We start from the raw sequence: 20,302 nt of genomic DNA, 5'->3' as shown, positions 1-20,302 counted from the left end.
ATCCATTAACACATAAGTATCTACGTCCTTATCAAATGTGTTGTGATGGCATTGGTAAATCTTAAGAGGTGTGCTTTTCAAAATGATGACGTGCCTCCTGTCACGCACGCTTTGATTTCGTTTATAAGAACTCCATAAAACATTATAATTTTTATAATATATTATTTACAACGTATTAAGCTCATTATTGAGTATTCCTTGATTTATGATTGGAATAGAAATATGTATAGTATGAATAGTATAATTGAGTGTGCAGTAAAGTTGTATAATATTTATACGTATAATACTCATATTATACGGTGCTCTCGTGTTATAATTACATCAATCCACGTTATAAATTATAATATACATTGTATAATCAATAATGGATAATATCATATTATAGCCTTTCAGAAACGACTATTACTTTCCATTTACTTATCATTTTAAAAATATATTGTAATTATTTATAATTAGATTCACTACATTTTTAAACTATACCTATTCAAAAATAAAAGATATTTTTTAATTATATTAATGATTACAATAATATTATAATATGTTTCTCGATGATTATAATAATTATTAATTATTTAAAAATAAGTTAACTTGAACATTATACATATATTTACTAAAATGAATCACGAATGATCTCATACACACACGTATATATAAATTTAATAGTTCATTTCAAAAATAAAATAATTATACCAACTGAAATGTTAAACACTATACGCCTACGTCTTGTAAAGCAGAGTTAATAAAATATGATTATTATTGTCGTGTAAATTATGAAGGAGTTGTGTATACCTATTACATATTAGTATACAAAGGCTGACGAATTTCAAAAGCGAGACGACTATATTCGATTGCTAAGTACTAGCTCGGACACACACACACACACACCATCATTATTATTGCGCAATTATTGTGTAGTAGCTCACATTTTCAGTATTTCACTCATTTAAAATATAATTGGATACGACATAATATCGTATTGTAATAATAAGTAGGACGCATAATTATACGAACCGAAATCGTAGAGGTAATATAATATTTGACGTTTCCCACACGTGTTTCGTATGTTTTTCAGTTTCATATTGGAAGAACACAGCGATTCAACGGGGCGACCCAACGATCTATATATGTATAGATTATTGTATAATATACTATCAGGGTGGCTTATAATACAAGTAATATACAGAGTGATTCACTATTTTTCCTTTATAAAAGAATTTATTCAAGTTCTTAAATATACCTACTTTAATACTATATTTTTTAATTGTTGTGATGTTTTTTTGTACTATTTAAGGACACCATATACATTTCTATTTTCAAATGAAAAACACCCTTTTTATTGTTAATTATTTAGTGGTTTAATTCAGTCTAATTCAAAATTCAAACAAGTATAGTTTTTCAATTATTAAAATGTTTATATTATGAATAATAGTTCTTAATATGAGTTTAAAAAATATGAAAAATATGTAATATTGGATATAGTATTTAATTGATTAATATAAACTACTAAAATTCACCATATAACTCCATACATCTTAAAATATTAATCATGACATATTACCCTTAGTGCATATAGTTGAATTAGATACATCTATGGTTTAAAAAATATATCAGTAAAAAACTTTTATCAGTAAAAATTTTATAAACAGAAGTTTTGTATCTTCGCTTTAAGTAGTACAAAACTTCCCAAGAATTTTAAAAGGAGTTTCTAAAAATTAAAATTTGAAAAAAATTATTATTTAAGAACAAAGGGGGTGAGTATTTTTGATGAATCACTCTGTATATAAAACATATGGTGAATAATGAATATGGTGCAGAGTTTACAAACGATGAGGTATGATCATGATCGCGATTTAATAAAATATAGTTATTATTTATTATTGTTCGGCAATGGTATAAGATAATATTTTTTCTTCATATTCCCGGTGCACGTGTGCGACTATGATGCGACACGCTTTGAAAATATTATATTTACAAAAAACTAAAAAGGACTCGTTTTCATCATAAAAAAAGGCGTAAAATGCGACACACGTTATTCGAATTAAATGAATCTATGGTTTGGTCACTTTTTTTTTCAAGACTGTTAGACCGGCTAAACGGGTCGAAAAGGCGCGCATATAGAATTACTATTATCATAATTCATAACAATAATAACGATAGTAATATTATGTAATATAATATATAGCGTATATATATAGTATACATGATGCGTAATGATATTACAAAGACTGCTCATCGTTGTACAACAATGATGTATAATAAACCATGTCGTAGGTCTACGGTGGTGCGATTAAGTGAAAAGAAGAGAAGAGAAAAATCATCACGTTCTCTTAAAATCCGACTGTATGGGCTTGACACGCGTTATTGCGTTAATGTGGAGGAGAGTCTATTGTGTTATATTTGTTATGTCCGAGATTTCCGTGTCGTGTAGTCGGTGGGTCATCGAAACGTTCAAAACCACACGACAATATTATTATAATGAAATAGCGTAGTGTCATACATAATAATATACAGAGTGGTTCACCGTCGAGCGTGCTAACCCTCTTCATTTATCTGTTAATAATTTATTTTTTCGAATATGGATTTTTGTAATATTTAGATACACACTTTAAATCTTTACTTCGGTACTTCGATTTGTATGTCATTTAATGTGTATTTTAATCAAAAATCATCCTTTTATATTGTAATTTGCTAAGTATGTACGATTGTTTTGAAAAATGTTGATGCTTCTCAGTCAAAATTTGATATGTACTTTTTTAACTATACTAGGTCTAAGATTATAGTAAATTTTATCGATTTTAACTTTCATACTGACGCAAGGGCTCGAATAAACCATTAACAATTTTGTTTTTGACACTTTGATACTTAAAGAATCATCATCACTGTCCTGTCCTGTATAATGTATTTCTATTTTTAAAATAACCGTCATTTGAGTACATAGTGTTTTCACGGGAGACGCAACTACGATGACGGCCTCTACGTCTGGACAGGGGACTTGAAGCTATTTACCGGGTTTTAACTACCTACGCAGATGAGGAGTCATACGTGGCCATAAAATGACGACAGCAGCAGTGGTGTATTCCTCGGGGTCTTCGGCGAGCGCACACACACGTGAACGGCACATGTGTTGCGAGCGGGGTTGTCGATAATCTGCGAGTGTCTCCAATGCTTCAATACAAGTGTTATACTGTAAATTATAAAACTATAGTAAAATAAAATACAATCGCCAATACTATACTTCTATGTATTTTTCATACGATTCGCAATTATTAATCGTACGTTTATTGTAAAGCGCAAATTTCGGCGACAGTCGCAAATAAACATTTCATATTACCGCTTTGCGCGTGTTTGCCATTATACATATTATTGTCGCGTACTTTCCGAGGGCGTATAAGACCATACCAATAATACGGGTCTCTCTATTTTTTAACCGCCTATTTAACCCGTCGGAATTTAGCCAAACACGTGCGCTAAAAAAAAAAAATGAAAGAAAAAGGGCGTTAAGTGCTTTACCGCGGAGCGGGCGCGTTTACAACACGCACGCACTGTATATTATATACTGGGTGTATATATATCATATAAGACGCTTTTACGAATTTTTTTTTTACTGCTCGCCATCATCGTATATATTATTATAATATAATAATACGTCGCTCGCGCTCCACCACTGTTTTATTTATTTTTTATTTTCGGGAAGACGCATCGCACAAAACTTCCTCCCCCGCACACGTGTGACAGCATCGCATCGTCGCCGTCGCTAATCGTTTCCGGTCGAACGTCGCCGAATTTGTATTCCTATACATAATATTATAATAATAATATGTTTGTGTATGTTATGAAAAAAAAAATGAATCAAAAATAAACAGCGACGACAAGTCCAAAAACTTCATCGTCACGTCGATTTAAACTCATACGCGTTTTCCGGTCGTCATCGTCGTAATAATATTATAAATTTTAGTCGTTGTTATTATTAAACTGAACTACGACTTATATAGTACGCAATCGCAGTGGCATCACGGACATAATTCATAATAATATATGTTAAACATAATTTTATTTTTTTGGGTTAATATCTGCAAACAATTTTAGGTTGGTGGGTAATTTTTATAGATTGTAAAAATACTTTTCTATTTAATTATTATTATTGAATAAGTAATAATATGTTGATTTACATTTATTGTGATAAATTATAATTATACAACAGTTATATTTTACTGATTTATTCTAGAAGTTGGCGCATAGGCAAAAAATTTATGCAGTGTTGTTTTTATAATATAATTAGTTAGGGAACTTATTGGAAGACTAGGTTACATTAGTAAGAAGTTACAGGTTACATTAATATTAATTTATATTCTCAAATAAAATCAATATTTATTTTATAATTATAGAAAAACAATTATACATAGACAGTTTTTAATTGTATATGTGGGTGGCTGAGCTGATTAAATTTAATAATTCATTTTTATAGACAAAATGTTCGTGACACTACTGACTATATAGGTATTAATTAAGTTTACGAGTTAGCAAGAATGTTTTTATGTAACACTTTGGTGGCAGAAAATATTTACATTTACGCTATAGTATTTACGGGATAGTTAATATCCAATATTTTTGTACGCCACGTGCATATATGCGCAGAGAAAGCGTAGTTAAACGATTTTCGAAACGAGCACAAACTCTCATATGTTATTCTACGCGGCTAATATTAAACTATATTATACTTTATACTTCGGTGTACTGGTGATATTCAAGTAAGAGATTTTTTTTCCGTTACATAATATAAGTCTCACAAGTTGGTTATGTGTGTTTGACTTATTTGGTTTTCTAAGGGTCATTTTTTATTGTTTTTAATGAAAATCGTAAGTAGAATTTATTGATACTTCCGTACAGTATAGAGAAAAAATCTAAACACACCGTCAATAATTATGGGGTAGATAAAAAAAAAAGTAATCAAAGTTTATTTTTATAAAATAATTTACACGGTACACCGACTGGAGAGTAGTTATATATTAATATTATGTAGTGTGTACGTATCGTACTCGTTTTAAATTTAGCAGAAATATTATTTCCGCTGCGTTTATTACAAATTACAGTGCTGTATTATATGTTTACGAGGCCACCCTGGTGTCTGAAAATATATTTTTTCAGCGTCGGCAGTGGTAGTTCTGGTAGTAAAAAGGAAAAATACAAACTCGAAAACAATAATATAATATATACATACATATACCTACCTATAATAATAAAAAACTCACACGTGTCCCCGCTCGCGCGGACGCGGTCGTTTTACCTAAACAGAGAGAGACGGCAATACTTATGGTCGGCGTACGCTTTGGAATATTAACGAACCGAATAGGAAAAAAAATGGTAGTCGCGACTTAGGTACTACTGTGACGACACACACACACACAAAGTTTAATATTATCATCGTGTATCTACCGCATAAATATATAAATAAAATAAAAATACGTTAAGATTATTATTATTATGTGTAAACGACCGAAAAGACAGTGGTCTCTCACACACACACACATTATGTGTGTATGTGCCGTCTATACAATACAGGACGAAACGATGAGCCGAGGGCGGAGACGCTAATTTACGGCACGGCCGGCCGTGTCAACATGCTCGGACGTTATATCATATTATTATAATATTATCATATATATCTACCTATATATTACCAACTACCACAGGTATACGATATACGTTACATAAACGATGTGAGCTCGTCTTTTTTTTTAATCAGAAAACCATTGTCATCATCGCGTGCGCGAGATGATTTACACCTCCTCCACTCACAATGATAATAATATTTATATATCATACTGCTGTATATAGTAATAATAACACACACACACATACACTGCGAATCATAACCTATCCTTCTAGCCTGCCCTTCCACCTTATGAGGCGATTCTTATAACATATACAATTTACACAGTGATATAATTTATTGTACTATTCATATTATACTATATGTGTTGTGTTGGTATATATAAAGCTTGAATATTATAATATTATATTACATTAGCGTATGCGTTATGTGCATGCCATGTCATTATAAAACAAATACCGGAGGGTAGTGTGTAAAAACGAATATCAAATCATTGGTATAATTTGCACTTATTTATCACAAGAAATACAAGATGGACATTTGATTAAATCAATGTCTAGAGTTTATAACAAAGTTTTTTTTTCAGTAGAATGATCGACGTCCATCTTACACTTTTAACAAACTCGATAGTCGATAATGCATCAATAACTTTCTATTGATTACTTGCTATAGTTGCTATCTTAATTAAAAACTAGCGATGCTTAGGTAATAGTAAGTAGAAGAACGCTTCTAGTTACACCTCTCGATATAATGAAATAAAACTTCAGAAAGACAACTAAACGACGACTATCCCTTAACTCTCCGTTGCTTCTTTATATAAATCTCGATTTTCAAAGACGAAATATTGTTTTTGAATCAACCAGTAAAGAACAAAGTGTTTTAAATAAAATAACTTTTCAGTCAAAGAGTCATTTTTAGAAATGCGCTGTTGATAAAAGTAGTAACATTACACGAGTTTTAACTTTTAACGCGTGAGATCACGCGGACATAGATACGGAAAGCTTGTAAAGTGCAATTAAACTATTTGCGAATTTGCAATACGTCAACGATAAAATTGCAATATAATATATTCTCATTTATTATTTTATTTTCCTTGTTTCATTTATTGAGCTCTTATAACAGTTTGATCCATAAAACATATGTATTTAAAGTTACTCGTAAGTTGGTAGTTTCTAATTATTAAACATCTAACGAGTAAATCTATTAAAAAAACCCGTACCGTAATAATTTTTTCCATACGCTATTCAACCGTTCAAAAGGATTAATAGTATTATTATAGTAGTATACGTATAATATATAATATGCAACATGTAAGTATGGCATATATATTTCGATTTCAGTAAATTATAATTTATAAAGACGAATATATTATCGAATATTAATGGGGGAAAAAATCAAAATCAAATTATAGGATCGATCAATATTGTCTTTATACTACGACGAATCTATGTACGATTTTGACTAGGTCATATAATAATATTACATATAAGATGTCGATGAAATATTATAATATATTGTTTTGTGTAGGCGCAAAAATAATTATGGCAGCAATTATACATTTTTAAATGCCCGGAGAATGCACACGTAATCATTATTTCGAAATTATATTATAATTCAGCGTTCAAGATTTATTTTTTAATTAATTTTAGTCGATTTTAATTGCGTATTTGTTAGAAACGTGCAGCGATTTTCTTGCTCATTTTATATTCGTATTCATCGGTATTCGGTGTTCGATGTATATGTATTTTATTTCAAATTATTATTTTAATAACTGCAATTCTTATTTTTTTTTTAATTGTTCATACTACAGACACATTTTATACAACAAACACTGTATATAGCTCTATTTCAACACTTATTAACGCTATACATTTACACAATTTAAAAATGTCGTTTAGCAATAATAATAAATAATATGTTCTTTATTTGAACACTTAAATAAAATAAAATTTTATGTATCAAACATCACAAAGTATGTAACCTTGTACATTTGTTTTTTGCATAAATCAAATGTTCAAATAGTTATTTTCTTCAAGATTACGTTCTATTTATTTCTACCGTATATCTCGTATATCTACTTAATAATTTTAATAACTTTCTTAAACACATTATATTAATATAATTGTAAGTTATAATTACTAAAATAATGTCATACAAATCTTGAAAATGATTACACATTTGCATAAAATTTGTGTACACCCAACAATAGGCTCATCAGCTGAATATTTTTATATTTTAGTTGACTCGAATTGTGAAAAATCTCACGGTTTTTGTGATCATAATATCATGACTTGAAGAAAAATATGTATTCTATTTCAGGAAAAAATATGTATAAATTACGAGTTACGACATTATATTAAAATACATATTATTATCGATACGATTCAAAGACGAAATATTATGTATAGTGAGTCTTTAGAGAATAATGACGATATTTATTCCGTTTGAGTTGCAGCGATTCTATTCAAGTCGTATCGAACACTGACTATGTGGCTACTCGCGTACATTATATATTTTATAATTGATTAAATCGTATGATCATAGTTTCTATTCGTTTCGCATTTTAACTTATAAATTAAGTTGCGATACATATAGCTTTAGATACATATATACACACAACGCTAAGTCGCTTACTGTTGGAATTCATGTTATTTTACTGTTTGTTTGTTTGGTGAATATTGCAACAGGTATTAGTAAAAAAATAAAAATGTTCGAGCGCAACACGTATTGGACTAAACCCCGACGCACGCAAACGTCGTTAATAATTCGACCTACCACAATTATTGCGGTCTTATTAATTAGTATGCCAAATAAAAATGTATTATAATAGTAATCAAATTATGATTATGATAGTAGTAATAATATAATAATTATCATCTTTATCACAATAACAAAAGCTAAACTGAGGACTACGATTTAACAGATTTATTGCCGACCAGTATATTATGTGAGAGTGCTCGTGCGCGTATGTAGCGTTGACGGAAGAGAGGAGTGCGGAGACTGTACGATTACGAAATACGCCAATAATTATTGTGAGTGTATAGTGTAATTAAACAGATTCGTAAATTTCCGTTGCGTTAATTGATGTCCGCGGCCGGTGGAGATGAAATACTACGATGCGATTCTGCCCAGCTGCAGTACAGACTCTATTTCTCTCTTTCGTATGGCTCACTCGTTCACTCTATTTCATTTCTCTAACAAAATCAGTCTGGTGCGCGCGCAACGACCTTATACTTATATATACACATAATATGGGTTAATCAAACGCGGTTAATTTATTTACCATAATAACGTATATATATTTATATATAATGTTTATTGTACGTACAGGATTCAATTATTGCATTATTATTCAATTACGCGTGACGAGGGGCCATTGTGTGTGCATACTGCAAGTATACGCATAAGTACACTCACTCAATGTACGATACAAATTTCGGGTCAGACCAACTATTATTCGACCATCACGAGTTCATCCCTTTGGTGGAAGTTTTTATCACGAGGGTAGTTATATAAGTGCGAGAATAGTAATGTTTTATTTATTTAATTTTTTTTTTTTTTATTATAAATTACACACATATTGTTGTCGAAAAAAAGAGGAGGGTGACTGCTGCGACGTCGACCACAACTGGCGACATATGTGGCTAGGAGTGCAGTATGCATGTGAATATAATATACCGTTACGATTTTTCGGATACACGCTATACAATATATACATAAAAGCGTCGCATTATCGGATCGAACGAAACAAAATCTTTTAGTAAGCTAAAGAGCCACGAATAGAGCCCATATTGTGCAGTTAAATATACATAATATACCGTTAGAATTCACACAAATACAACGACCAATAAGGCAGTAAAAAGGAAAAAATCCTAAAAAACCAAATAATGTATTTTTGTAAACCTATATACTTAGTTTTTATACATATTTTATACAAAAATACGAATAATTGCGATTTGAACTTCGTTTTAGAACGTAAAATTCTTATACATTGTGCGATCCTCGACGATTTTGTCGGGACACAAGAGTCTACAGACTACAATGCAGTTTTAACTCTTAAATCATCTAAAAATATATTGTGTTCTCGAACCATTTTCAGCATACAATAATAGTTTTAATTTCATATAGTATTTTATTAAATATTATAATTTGCAACTGCAAACATTTTTCAAAAAAAAATTCGGTGACGATCCGCAACAGGCGAAGACCAGACGGCTGTATCGTTTACACTCCGTTTTACAGGTGATTTTCAATACGTTTTACCGAACTATATACATTGACATAATATTATGATATAGTGTATGGTGGCGCTCGAATTATGATTTCCCACCCCCGTACATATAATAATAATAAATAATACAGACAGTCATTGCATCTGTTTTAACGACGGTCCACGGAATCACACTATCTAGATCCTTGGGACACACACCGCACAAACAAGGTAATTACATTATACGTACGTAAGCCTTATACTTAAGGGTAGCGCATCATCATATTATACGATAACAACGACAATAATAATAAACATAATGTTTTACACGCTGTCGCCGTTATGGGAAAAATAATAACACTCGACAGGCGCGCTCTGCACTCGACTGTACACTACGCGTCACCATACATATAATTCCTATGATCGTATCGTACTCGTTGTGTCTTGCGTATAATAATAATAATAATAATAATATGTGTAATGCACGTGGTGTACAAGGTTCACATATATATATATATAATATATGTATATCTGATTGACGGGTTTCGGGAAGGATTTATGAGAACGGGTCGAGGACGACGAGCTAGGTGTCTGTTGTAATGGGGTTGAAGGTGGTGCTGCAGTATGCACTCTCCGGTCTTCGGGTACATGTATAATATAATGATAATAATGACATAAATCATATGCGAGTACGAGACAATATCATAATATAGTGAGCCAGTAGTGAGGTGTGGTTGTCCAGGAACGATATCGTACCACATATAGATACTATCAAGGTTGGGCTAGTGATCAAATGTGTTATGGGGAAAAAAGTTATAGTTAAGTTATATATTTTTATAACTTCGTTTAGCTAAAAAAAATGTTTATTATAAAATTAACCAAGTTATGATATTAACTTACTTAAAAGATGATATTTGTCTTTCGCTACCTACTTATAAGAAAATGGTATTCCGATGAAATGAATGTCCACAAAAGCATAATATAGCATTATCATAATTACAACTCTAACTGCTAACCAGTCGTGAGTAAGTTTTTTGTAATATGTTTTTAACAGTGAAACTTTAAAATTGGTTAAACAATTATTTTATTATGAATTCATAGGTACCCCGTGTGTTTTGAATCATCCAACTAAAATTTAAATTTAGATAGTAGGCACCAAGAATATTTAAAATAGGTAACGAAGTATTAAAATTTAGTAACAAAAAAAAAGTAACGAGTTACACTTAGTTAATATGAACTTAACGTTTTAATTTAATTTTAATTTTTAATTCGACTATGCCTAGCCTTGGAAATCATGTATAACATCACGATGTACATATTACATTATGTCTACCAATAACAATATCGCGCCGAAGGATTTTTATAACTGGCGTTTAAATTCCATTTTATCGTATAACATAACAACAATAATATTATGTAAACACGCAAGTTTCGAAAACTCTTGCCACCGATTATCTGAGTGTATAATACACAGTATCAGCTGTATATCGTTTCTAAAACAGATTAAATCGATTATTGTATATACAGTATACACATACAATTATAAGATAGATAATGATAATATATTGAATGTAATATATTTGTCATATCGTCAGAATAATAGACGTTTAGGACTTGCAGAAGAAATCGATAAAAACCATTATATTATAATATAAACGCACGACGGAACACACACATAGTGCCCGTAATCAAACCCTCGGACACACAAGATAACCTCTTTCTTATCCGGAACACACACAAGGTTTGTTTTCAAAAACTCAATAACAATATGATATTATGATGAATTGTAGCCTATTACACATTGGAATTATTAGGGCTCTGTCCCCGCAACGTGACAGTAAAAAGACAATGTATATCGTTCCTTTCAAATGGTTATCGTATATTTGATGCCCGTCTATATAATAAACTTGAATTAAAACCTATAGATATAGCGTCCATAAACAAACTCTTACGCTATCGTTTTCATTTAATACCTATTATAGATATTTTCAAACTGAAAAATTATTTTTTATTTGAATGGAAATTATTTATTATTATATAATTGTATTTATATGATATCGTCGAGTCGTATATTTTGCGTTTAATGTTACACAATCCTTATTCGATTTCCAAAAATATTTCAAAACTTTATTGACGCTTTATGGGTCTGTTAGGAACGACCAATGGAACTTGAAATCGTACTTAAATTCAAATTATTAAGTTAGCACCTAACACTAAGGATCGGGTTTCAATATAAAACTTCTAAACTATATTTATATGATTTGGTTATTAAGCCTTTAAGTACATAGTACAAATTTAAAAATTGTATTAAAAAAGGAATATTAAAGTACCTTTAATATAAAAAAAAGGATTTAAATATTTTTGGTGGAACAAACAATGCATTTAGCCTAATAAATGCTCTAAGTTGTAAAATTTATTTATTTTATACCTGTGACATTTAATTAATGCTTCTATAAGGTATGTTGACGCCCAAATAATATGAGATGCGAATAACGCAGACTAGTACGCGATAACCGGCCGTCCGACACACACACACACACACACACACACTCGCATGCCGTCCGCTATATTTGTTTTACTTTTTCTATTGTATTTATGTTATCTTCGTTTGTTAATTATTGTTATATTATTTCGTCGTTTGTGAATTATTATATAATAATATAGCAATTACGCGATCGCGGTATCGTCCGTTTAATATTATAATTAAGTTAGTCTTCTCTCCAGCGTTAACGGAATAACGCCCTCGTCGTGCGCTAATCGCCGCGTTGTTTATTATTATATCATACGTTATATGTTGTGGCGCGAATCGCCACTTATTTTATTATATTGCAGGCGCAAATCGCCACTTATTTTATTATATTGCAGGCGCAAATCGCCACTTATTTTATTATATTACAGGCGCAAATCGCCACTTGTTATTTATATTATATTACAGGCGCAAATCGCCATTCTTTATACCTAAAATTATTTGTTACCTATCTATATCGTTTATTTTTTAGTGTATTATATTTAAATTGTTTCGTGTGTGTGTGTGTGCAATTATTATATAGGTGTTTTTAGGTAGCGGCTGGCCAGCAGTGCACCGACAAGTCTGTGAGTTATTATTACTATTATTTTTTATACATATTATTTTATTATTGGTTGTGCCAAACCGGCAATCTTTATATTACATTTTTATATATATTTTTACTTGTTGGGCCAAAAGGGCCGTAAATTTTATTACTATATTATAGCCTTTACCATACCTCTAATTTGAGTTACCATTTATTTATTATTGAGTTACCTATCCGTCTAGCATATAAGTTCATACACACACACAATAATACACACTTACACACACCACTTCACACTAGCACTCTTTGGTCTTGCTCGGCGACCCCGTCCACTTCCTTAGAGTCGCTATACACACCCACACACACATACACAGGTCGGTCGGTTGTGTGAGTTGTAGCGTACGAAGCATTTGGTGACCGGGCATCACGGGCTATTATTGTCCGTACCCGGCCCGTACATTTGGTGACCTCGACGTGATATCGTATTATCTAAGAGTTATGCGTAACAATTATTTTCATTGTTATTAATATGTCATAATTATAATTTTCAATTTATACTTTTCGTAGACGAATCAAGAGTATTCGGACGAATTAATCGAATTATTTTACTATATAAAGTTCACCTAAAATAACTAGGTCAACTAAATACCGTTTTAGAACTTATCAATTACTGTTGTATATTTCTTTATTTTGTTGTATTTATTGAGATCTGCGATAATATATTGCTGTATACGTGCGTATACTCGTGTTTTAGTATTTCGTCGTAATTGTATTAGAGTAAACCAGTATCGTATATTATTTTCATGATGGCTCTCGATGAAGATAATGAAAAACAAATGATCGCATTAAGAAAAAGACGTGGAGTGGTCAAGGCCTCGTTAACACGACTTCGCAACTTTGTTAAAGAGTTTGATCATAATGAACAGTCTATTTCTCTCCTTGAATTTCGACAAGAAGAATTGCCTAATATAAATAAAAAGTTTGACGCAGTTCAATGCGAAATTGAGTTGATTACAGAAGAACCGGAAAAGGAAGAAGAAGAACGAGCGTCATTTGAAGGAAACTACTTTGAGACAAGATCTCAAATGCAAGAAATTATCAACACCCGAAGCTCATCAAGTACTGTAGGCCCTAATGCATCATTTGGATCGTCAAGTAATACAAACCGTGTCAGATTAGCACCTATTCCATTGCCCACGTTTAATGGTGATATTGAAAACTGGGAAGCATTTTATGATGTTTTTTGCGCGTTAGTTCACAATGATGAGGGACTTGCTCCGGCGCAAAAATTATATTATTTAAGATCCTGTTTGACTGGCCCGGCTGTAGATATCGTTAGTTCAATCCCAATGGTCGATGGAAATTATGAGGTGTTTACTGAACGACTCAAGCAGAGATATGACAACAGAAGCCTCGTGATACAGACACACATACGAGCGCTTCTTGATGCCCCTCGCGCAGAGACCGCTTCCATAGAAGCATTACAATTGCTGCACTCACATATTGGATGTCATGTAGCTGCGCTTAAGGCCTTAGGTCAGCCAATAGAACAGTGGGACGCATGGTTAGTTACCATTGTTTTAAGGTGTTTAGACCAGAATACAGCACATGAGTGGCAGCTTCGACAAGAGGACACACAGCTACCCAAGTATATAGACATAGAAAGGTTTTTAGCTAGAAGATGTATTGCATTTGAAAATTCAAGCTCAGAAATACAGTCACGATCTCATAGTCAATTAATGTCAACAGGCCAACACCAAGCAGGCAGTAGACAAAGAAGGTCTGAGAAAACTACTAAAATGGCATTTTTAGCCACTGGAAAAAGTCAAGCTTCAAAATGTCCTTGCTGCACAGGGCTGCATAGGATATACGCGTGTGACAAGTTTAAGGAACTGAGTATAAACGATCGTCTAAATATTATACGAGATACTCGTTTATGTTTTAATTGCTTGTCAGCATATCACACAACGAAAACATGCAAGTCTAATGGCTCATGTGGAGAGTGTGGGTTGAAGCATAATACTCTACTACACTTCTCACAAAGGGTATCCGACGATCAGAAGATTAATAATACAAGTGAAGGAGGATCATCTTCAGCTGGAGCATTATCAGCTACGTCATGGTCCTCAGGGAACCGTTATGCATTTTTAGCCACAGCACAAGTGATAGTTAAGGACAAGAATGGTATGGAATTCAAATGTCGCGCCGTGCTAGACAGCGGCGCTCAGGTGAATTTTATATCCAAAAGGCTACAAAACGTACTCAAGCTATCAGGAGAAAGGGTAGCATTGCCGGTGAGCGGAATCGGGTCAAGTAGGACACAATCGACCACAAGGGTAGATATCAAGGTTTGTTCTCGAGTATCATCATTCCAGGCTAACCTATCATGCTACGTACTACCATCAATTGTCAACACATTATCGTCAAGTATAAAACCCTCAGACGGCTGGGGAATCGCCAAAAATATTCTTTCACAGTTAGCTGACCCTCATTTCGATCAGGCAGGCACCATTGATATGTTAATGGGCGCAGGAATATTTTTTGAGTTATTAGATTCAGAAAGGATTCAACTTCAAACCGGTAATCTCTCGTTACAATCCACAAAATTAGGCTGGGTTATGACTGGAGAACTTAACATTAATTGCTTAGTAAGTATTGGAGCGTCGTTAGAAGACGAATGGCGAGCAATGAGAGCAGAGCAAGGACTTTTCGGTAGATTATCTAAAGCCAATAAGCGATACATAGAAGAACAAGAAACAGTACAACACTTTGAAGAAACTGCTATCAGGAAGGCCGATGGTCGATTTGTGCTTCGTCTACCTGTTAAGCCAGAAGTTAGCCAGCTAGGAAACAGCATATCTATGGCCACGTCACGCTTCATAAGCGTCGAAAGGAAATTATCACGAGATGAACATTTACGTACTGAGTATGTAAAATTCATGACACAATATTTAGAAACGGGACATATGGAAGAAGTAATTGAAAACAAAATTCCAACATCAAGGCAATTTTACCTACCACACCATGCAATAGTCAAAACATCCAGTCTAACTACAAGGGTACGAGTAGTGTTCGACGCATCAGCTAAGAGCTCATCAGGAATATCTCTAAACGATGTCTTAATGTGTGGTCCGAGTATCCAAGAAGAGTTGTTTTCGATCCTATGTCGGTTTAGAAGCCATCAATTCGTTATCACCGCTGACGTAGAGAAAATGTTTCGACAGGTGGAGGTTGCGGAAGAAGACCGAAACTTGCAGCGTATAGTCTGGAGGGCGACTCCTAGTGAAGTTTTACGGACTTACAGGCTGACAAGAGTTGCATACGGTACAACTTCGGCCTCATTCATGACCACAAAGTGTCTGTCGGTTCTAGCAGAAGAATTCAACAGTCAGTTTCCAGAGGCAGCTAAGGCCGTACAAACAGATTTTTATATGGACGACCTTATGTCTGGGGCACAAACCGAAGAAGAGTGTTTACGTCTCCAGAAGAATATCTTAAGGATATTAGATTCAGCAAAAATGCCATTACGAAAATGGTGTTCTAACTCAAAATCTTTACTCGAACAAATCGACAACACAAATGATGATGAGTTATTTGTGTTAGAATTGGGTGAGGACGACATAATCAAATCGTTAGGCCTAGGTTGGAAGCCAGTGGTAGATATCTTTCAATTTAATGTAGCGATTTCTGGCAAGAATAGTGAAACAACCAAACGTGGTCTCCTGTCCGCTCTAAACAGTATATTTGATCCACTGGGTTTCCTGGCTCCAGTGTTAGTAATAGGAAAAATTTTTCTGCAGCAACTATGGCTTGTGAAAACAGATTGGGATAGTCCATTGTCTGCCGAAATAGTACAAAAGTGGCACCAATACTGGTCAGATATTAACACACTTAAAACGCTGGAAATTCCAAGAAAGGCAGTTGCATGTGCAGGAGTATGGACCGAATTTCACGGTTTCTGTGATGCATCAGAAAATGCCTATGGCGCATGTATTTATGTACGGAGTAAATTGCCAAGCGGAATATGGCAATCAAGATTATTATGTGCATCTACTCGAGTCGCTCCTCTCAAGGGAGCCACGATCCCTAGACTAGAATTGGGGGGAGCACTAATATTGGCTCAATTAGCAATGAAGGTAGCCAATTCATGGAAGGTTGACGTACATAGATTTTATTTGTGGACAGATTCAACCATAGTTTTGGGATGGTTGAATAGCCAATCTATTCGTTTGAAAACCTATGTATCAAACCGCATCTCACAAATCTTAGATATTACCAATACTGAGCAATGGTACTACGTCAGGACATACGATAATCCAGCAGATTTGTTATCGAGAGGTGTGAAGGCACACGCCATAAAAGGCATGGAGATGTGGTGGAGTGGACCAAAATGGCTATCCCATGATCAGGAAGGTTGGATATCCGAACAAGTATCATTGCCAATTGGAGAAGAGTTACCAGAGCAGAAAACCGTACGCTTCGTTCTCTTAACAGGGCAGTCACCGAACAGGCTTGTTGATTCGTGCTCAAGTTGGCAACGCCTACGTCGAGCAACTGCGTGGATGCTACGATTCATTGAATTTATAAAAGCCAAACGTGCCCCACAACTAATACGCTACCTGACTGTTAAGGAGTTAATAGTCGCTGAACAAAGACTAATAATTTATGCTCAAAGGGAAATTTTCATGGAGGAATATGATGCATTATTAAAAAATAAAGGTATCTCTGGTCGAAGCAAATTAAGGTCATTGAACATCAAGTTAAGATATGGCATGATTGTAGTAGGGGGTCGTCTTGATAATGCCGATCTTTCACAAGACCAAAGACAACCAATAATTCTTCCATACAATCACAAGGTTACACAGTTGATATTTTCAGATTGTCACATGAAATTATTACATTGTGGTCCCCAGTTATTATTAGCGGAAATCAGGCAGTTGTATTGGCCACTGTCTGGTAGGCTATTAGCTCGCTCAACAGTTCGAAATTGCGTGAAATGTGTACGGAGCAAACCGACTTTCCAATTCCCAATAATGGCGCCCTTACCAAAGGAAAGAGTACAGTGTTCACGCCCTTTCACGTACACAGGCGTTGACTTTGCAGGACCGTTAATTATCCGTAGCGGTATCAGGGGACGTTCAGGAACAAAGGCTTGGATATCAATTTTCGTGTGTTTTTCTACAAGAGCGGTTCATATAGAGGTAGTCGAAAACTTAACAAGCAAGGCCTTTATAGCGGCTTTAAGGCGATTTGTTGCTAGACGAGGAAAACCCTCTGAATTGTGGAGTGACAACGGAACAAACTTCGTTGGAGCAAATAAAGAATTAACCAACTACACTCAACATCTCGACAAACAATTAGCCAATGAAGGGATTACCTGGCGCTTTAACCCACCATCATCACCTCATTTTGGAGGGTTGTGGGAAGCTGCAGTTAAGAGCGCTAAGCATCATTTGACTAGAACTACCGGGGAGACAAAGCTAACGCTAAGTGAGCTCAGTACACTGCTATGTCAAATTGAAGCCTGCCTCAATTCCCGGCCATTGACACCTATGAGCAGTGACCCCAATGATTTCATGCCACTGACCCCAGCGCACTTCCTACTCGGTGCGCCTGTAACTTCGGTTCCAGAACCCAATTTAAATGGTGAAGAGCCACATATAATGCGACGCTGGAAATTTGTACAGCATCTTCTTCAAACTTTCTGGAAACGATGGCAGATGGAATACTTACCCCAATTACAGATCCGAGGAAAGTGGACATCTGGATGTGCCCAGATAGCCATAGACGATTTAGTAATTGTCAAGGAAGACAACCTACCACCCCTCAAGTGGCACTTAGCACGCGTCATAGAGCTACATCCAGGTCGTGACGGAAACGTAAGGGTTGTATCCATACGTAATTCCAGTGGTAAAATAATGCGTCGGCCAGTTGCGAAATTATGTAGATTGCCTGTCCATGAAAGAGATGTAAACAATGAAAGCCAACTTCCATCGGGGGGGAGGATGTTGACGCCCAAATAATATGAGATGCGAATAACGCAGACTAGTACGCGATAACCGGCCGTCCGACACACACACACACACACACACACACTCGCATGCCGTCCGCTATATTTGTTTTACTTTTTCTATTGTATTTATGTTATCTTCGTTTGTTAATTATTGTTATATTATTTCGTCGTTTGTGAATTATTATATAATAATATAGCAATTACGCGATCGCGGTATCGTCCGTTTAATATTATAATTAAGTTAGTCTTCTCTCCAGCGTTAACGGAATAACGCCCTCGTCGTGCGCTAATCGCCGCGTTGTTTATTATTATATCATACGTTATATGTTGTGGCGCGAATCGCCACTTATTTTATTATATTGCAGGCGCAAATCGCCACTTATTTTATTATATTGCAGGCGCAAATCGCCACTTATTTTATTATATTACAGGCGCAAATCGCCACTTGTTATTTATATTATATTACAGGCGCAAATCGCCATTCTTTATACCTAAAATTATTTGTTACCTATCTATATCGTTTATTTTTTAGTGTATTATATTTAAATTGTTTCGTGTGTGTGTGTGTGCAATTATTATATAGGTGTTTTTAGGTAGCGGCTGGCCAGCAGTGCACCGACAAGTCTGTGAGTTATTATTACTATTATTTTTTATACATATTATTTTATTATTGGTTGTGCCAAACCGGCAATCTTTATATTACATTTTTATATATATTTTTACTTGTTGGGCCAAAAGGGCCGTAAATTTTATTACTATATTATAGCCTTTACCATACCTCTAATTTGAGTTACCATTTATTTATTATTGAGTTACCTATCCGTCTAGCATATAAGTTCATACACACACACAATAATACACACTTACACACACCACTTCACACTAGCACTCTTTGGTCTTGCTCGGCGACCCCGTCCACTTCCTTAGAGTCGCTATACACACCCACACACACATACACAGGTCGGTCGGTTGTGTGAGTTGTAGCGTACGAAGCATTTGGTGACCGGGCATCACGGGCTATTATTGTCCGTACCCGGCCCGTACAAGGTATATCGTATATTTGTTGATAAAATATATTTATACATAAAGCTAATCTTAGCTCTAATTATTACCATTAATAAGAAAAATCAAATTTTATTCTCAATTTTGTATACTTTAAATTCTGTACATTTAATATATATTTTAAATAGTGTATATGTTTTGTAGTTTTGTGTGTTGTTTTTCTAGTGTTCGATATTTAATTATGTATTCATCGTCACTATTCGGTTAGTTAAATAATTTATACATTTCAGGACATCGAAAGAACTACGCAGATGTAATGTATAAATACAAATAATAATATAGATAGTGTTCAAAATTAAAATGAATTATTTATCAAAAATATTGTTACTATATAGATATTATTACGACACAGA

The 20,302-nt window shown here is 33.9% G+C and overlaps 2 protein-coding genes across 3 annotated transcripts in view; both read left to right on the top strand.

The window, feature by feature from the left end:
* LOC114121370 (fibroblast growth factor receptor 4-like) overlaps positions 1-20,302 on the top strand; it is a 40,495-nt gene that overhangs the window by 6,529 nt on the left and 13,664 nt on the right. The gene's annotated exons all lie outside the window — the stretch shown is intronic.
* LOC114121329 (uncharacterized) lies at positions 13,681-18,897 on the top strand. Its single transcript, XM_027983603.2, has one exon. The coding sequence runs from the start codon at positions 13,681-13,683 to the stop codon at positions 18,895-18,897; it is 5,217 nt and encodes a 1,738-aa protein (XP_027839404.2).

Source organism: Aphis gossypii, chromosome 1 (genome assembly GCF_020184175.1).
Source record: "Aphis gossypii isolate Hap1 chromosome 1, ASM2018417v2, whole genome shotgun sequence".
In the NCBI taxonomy this organism is placed as follows: Eukaryota; Metazoa; Arthropoda; class Insecta; order Hemiptera; family Aphididae; genus Aphis; species Aphis gossypii.
This window is presented reverse-complemented; position numbering and strand designations above follow the sequence as displayed.

What these genes read in the sequence shown, in the direction of transcription:
- LOC114121329 (XM_027983603.2), top strand. Translation starts at nt 13,681, where the DNA reads ATGGCTCTCGATGAAGATAATGAAAAACAAATGATCGCATTAAGAAAA.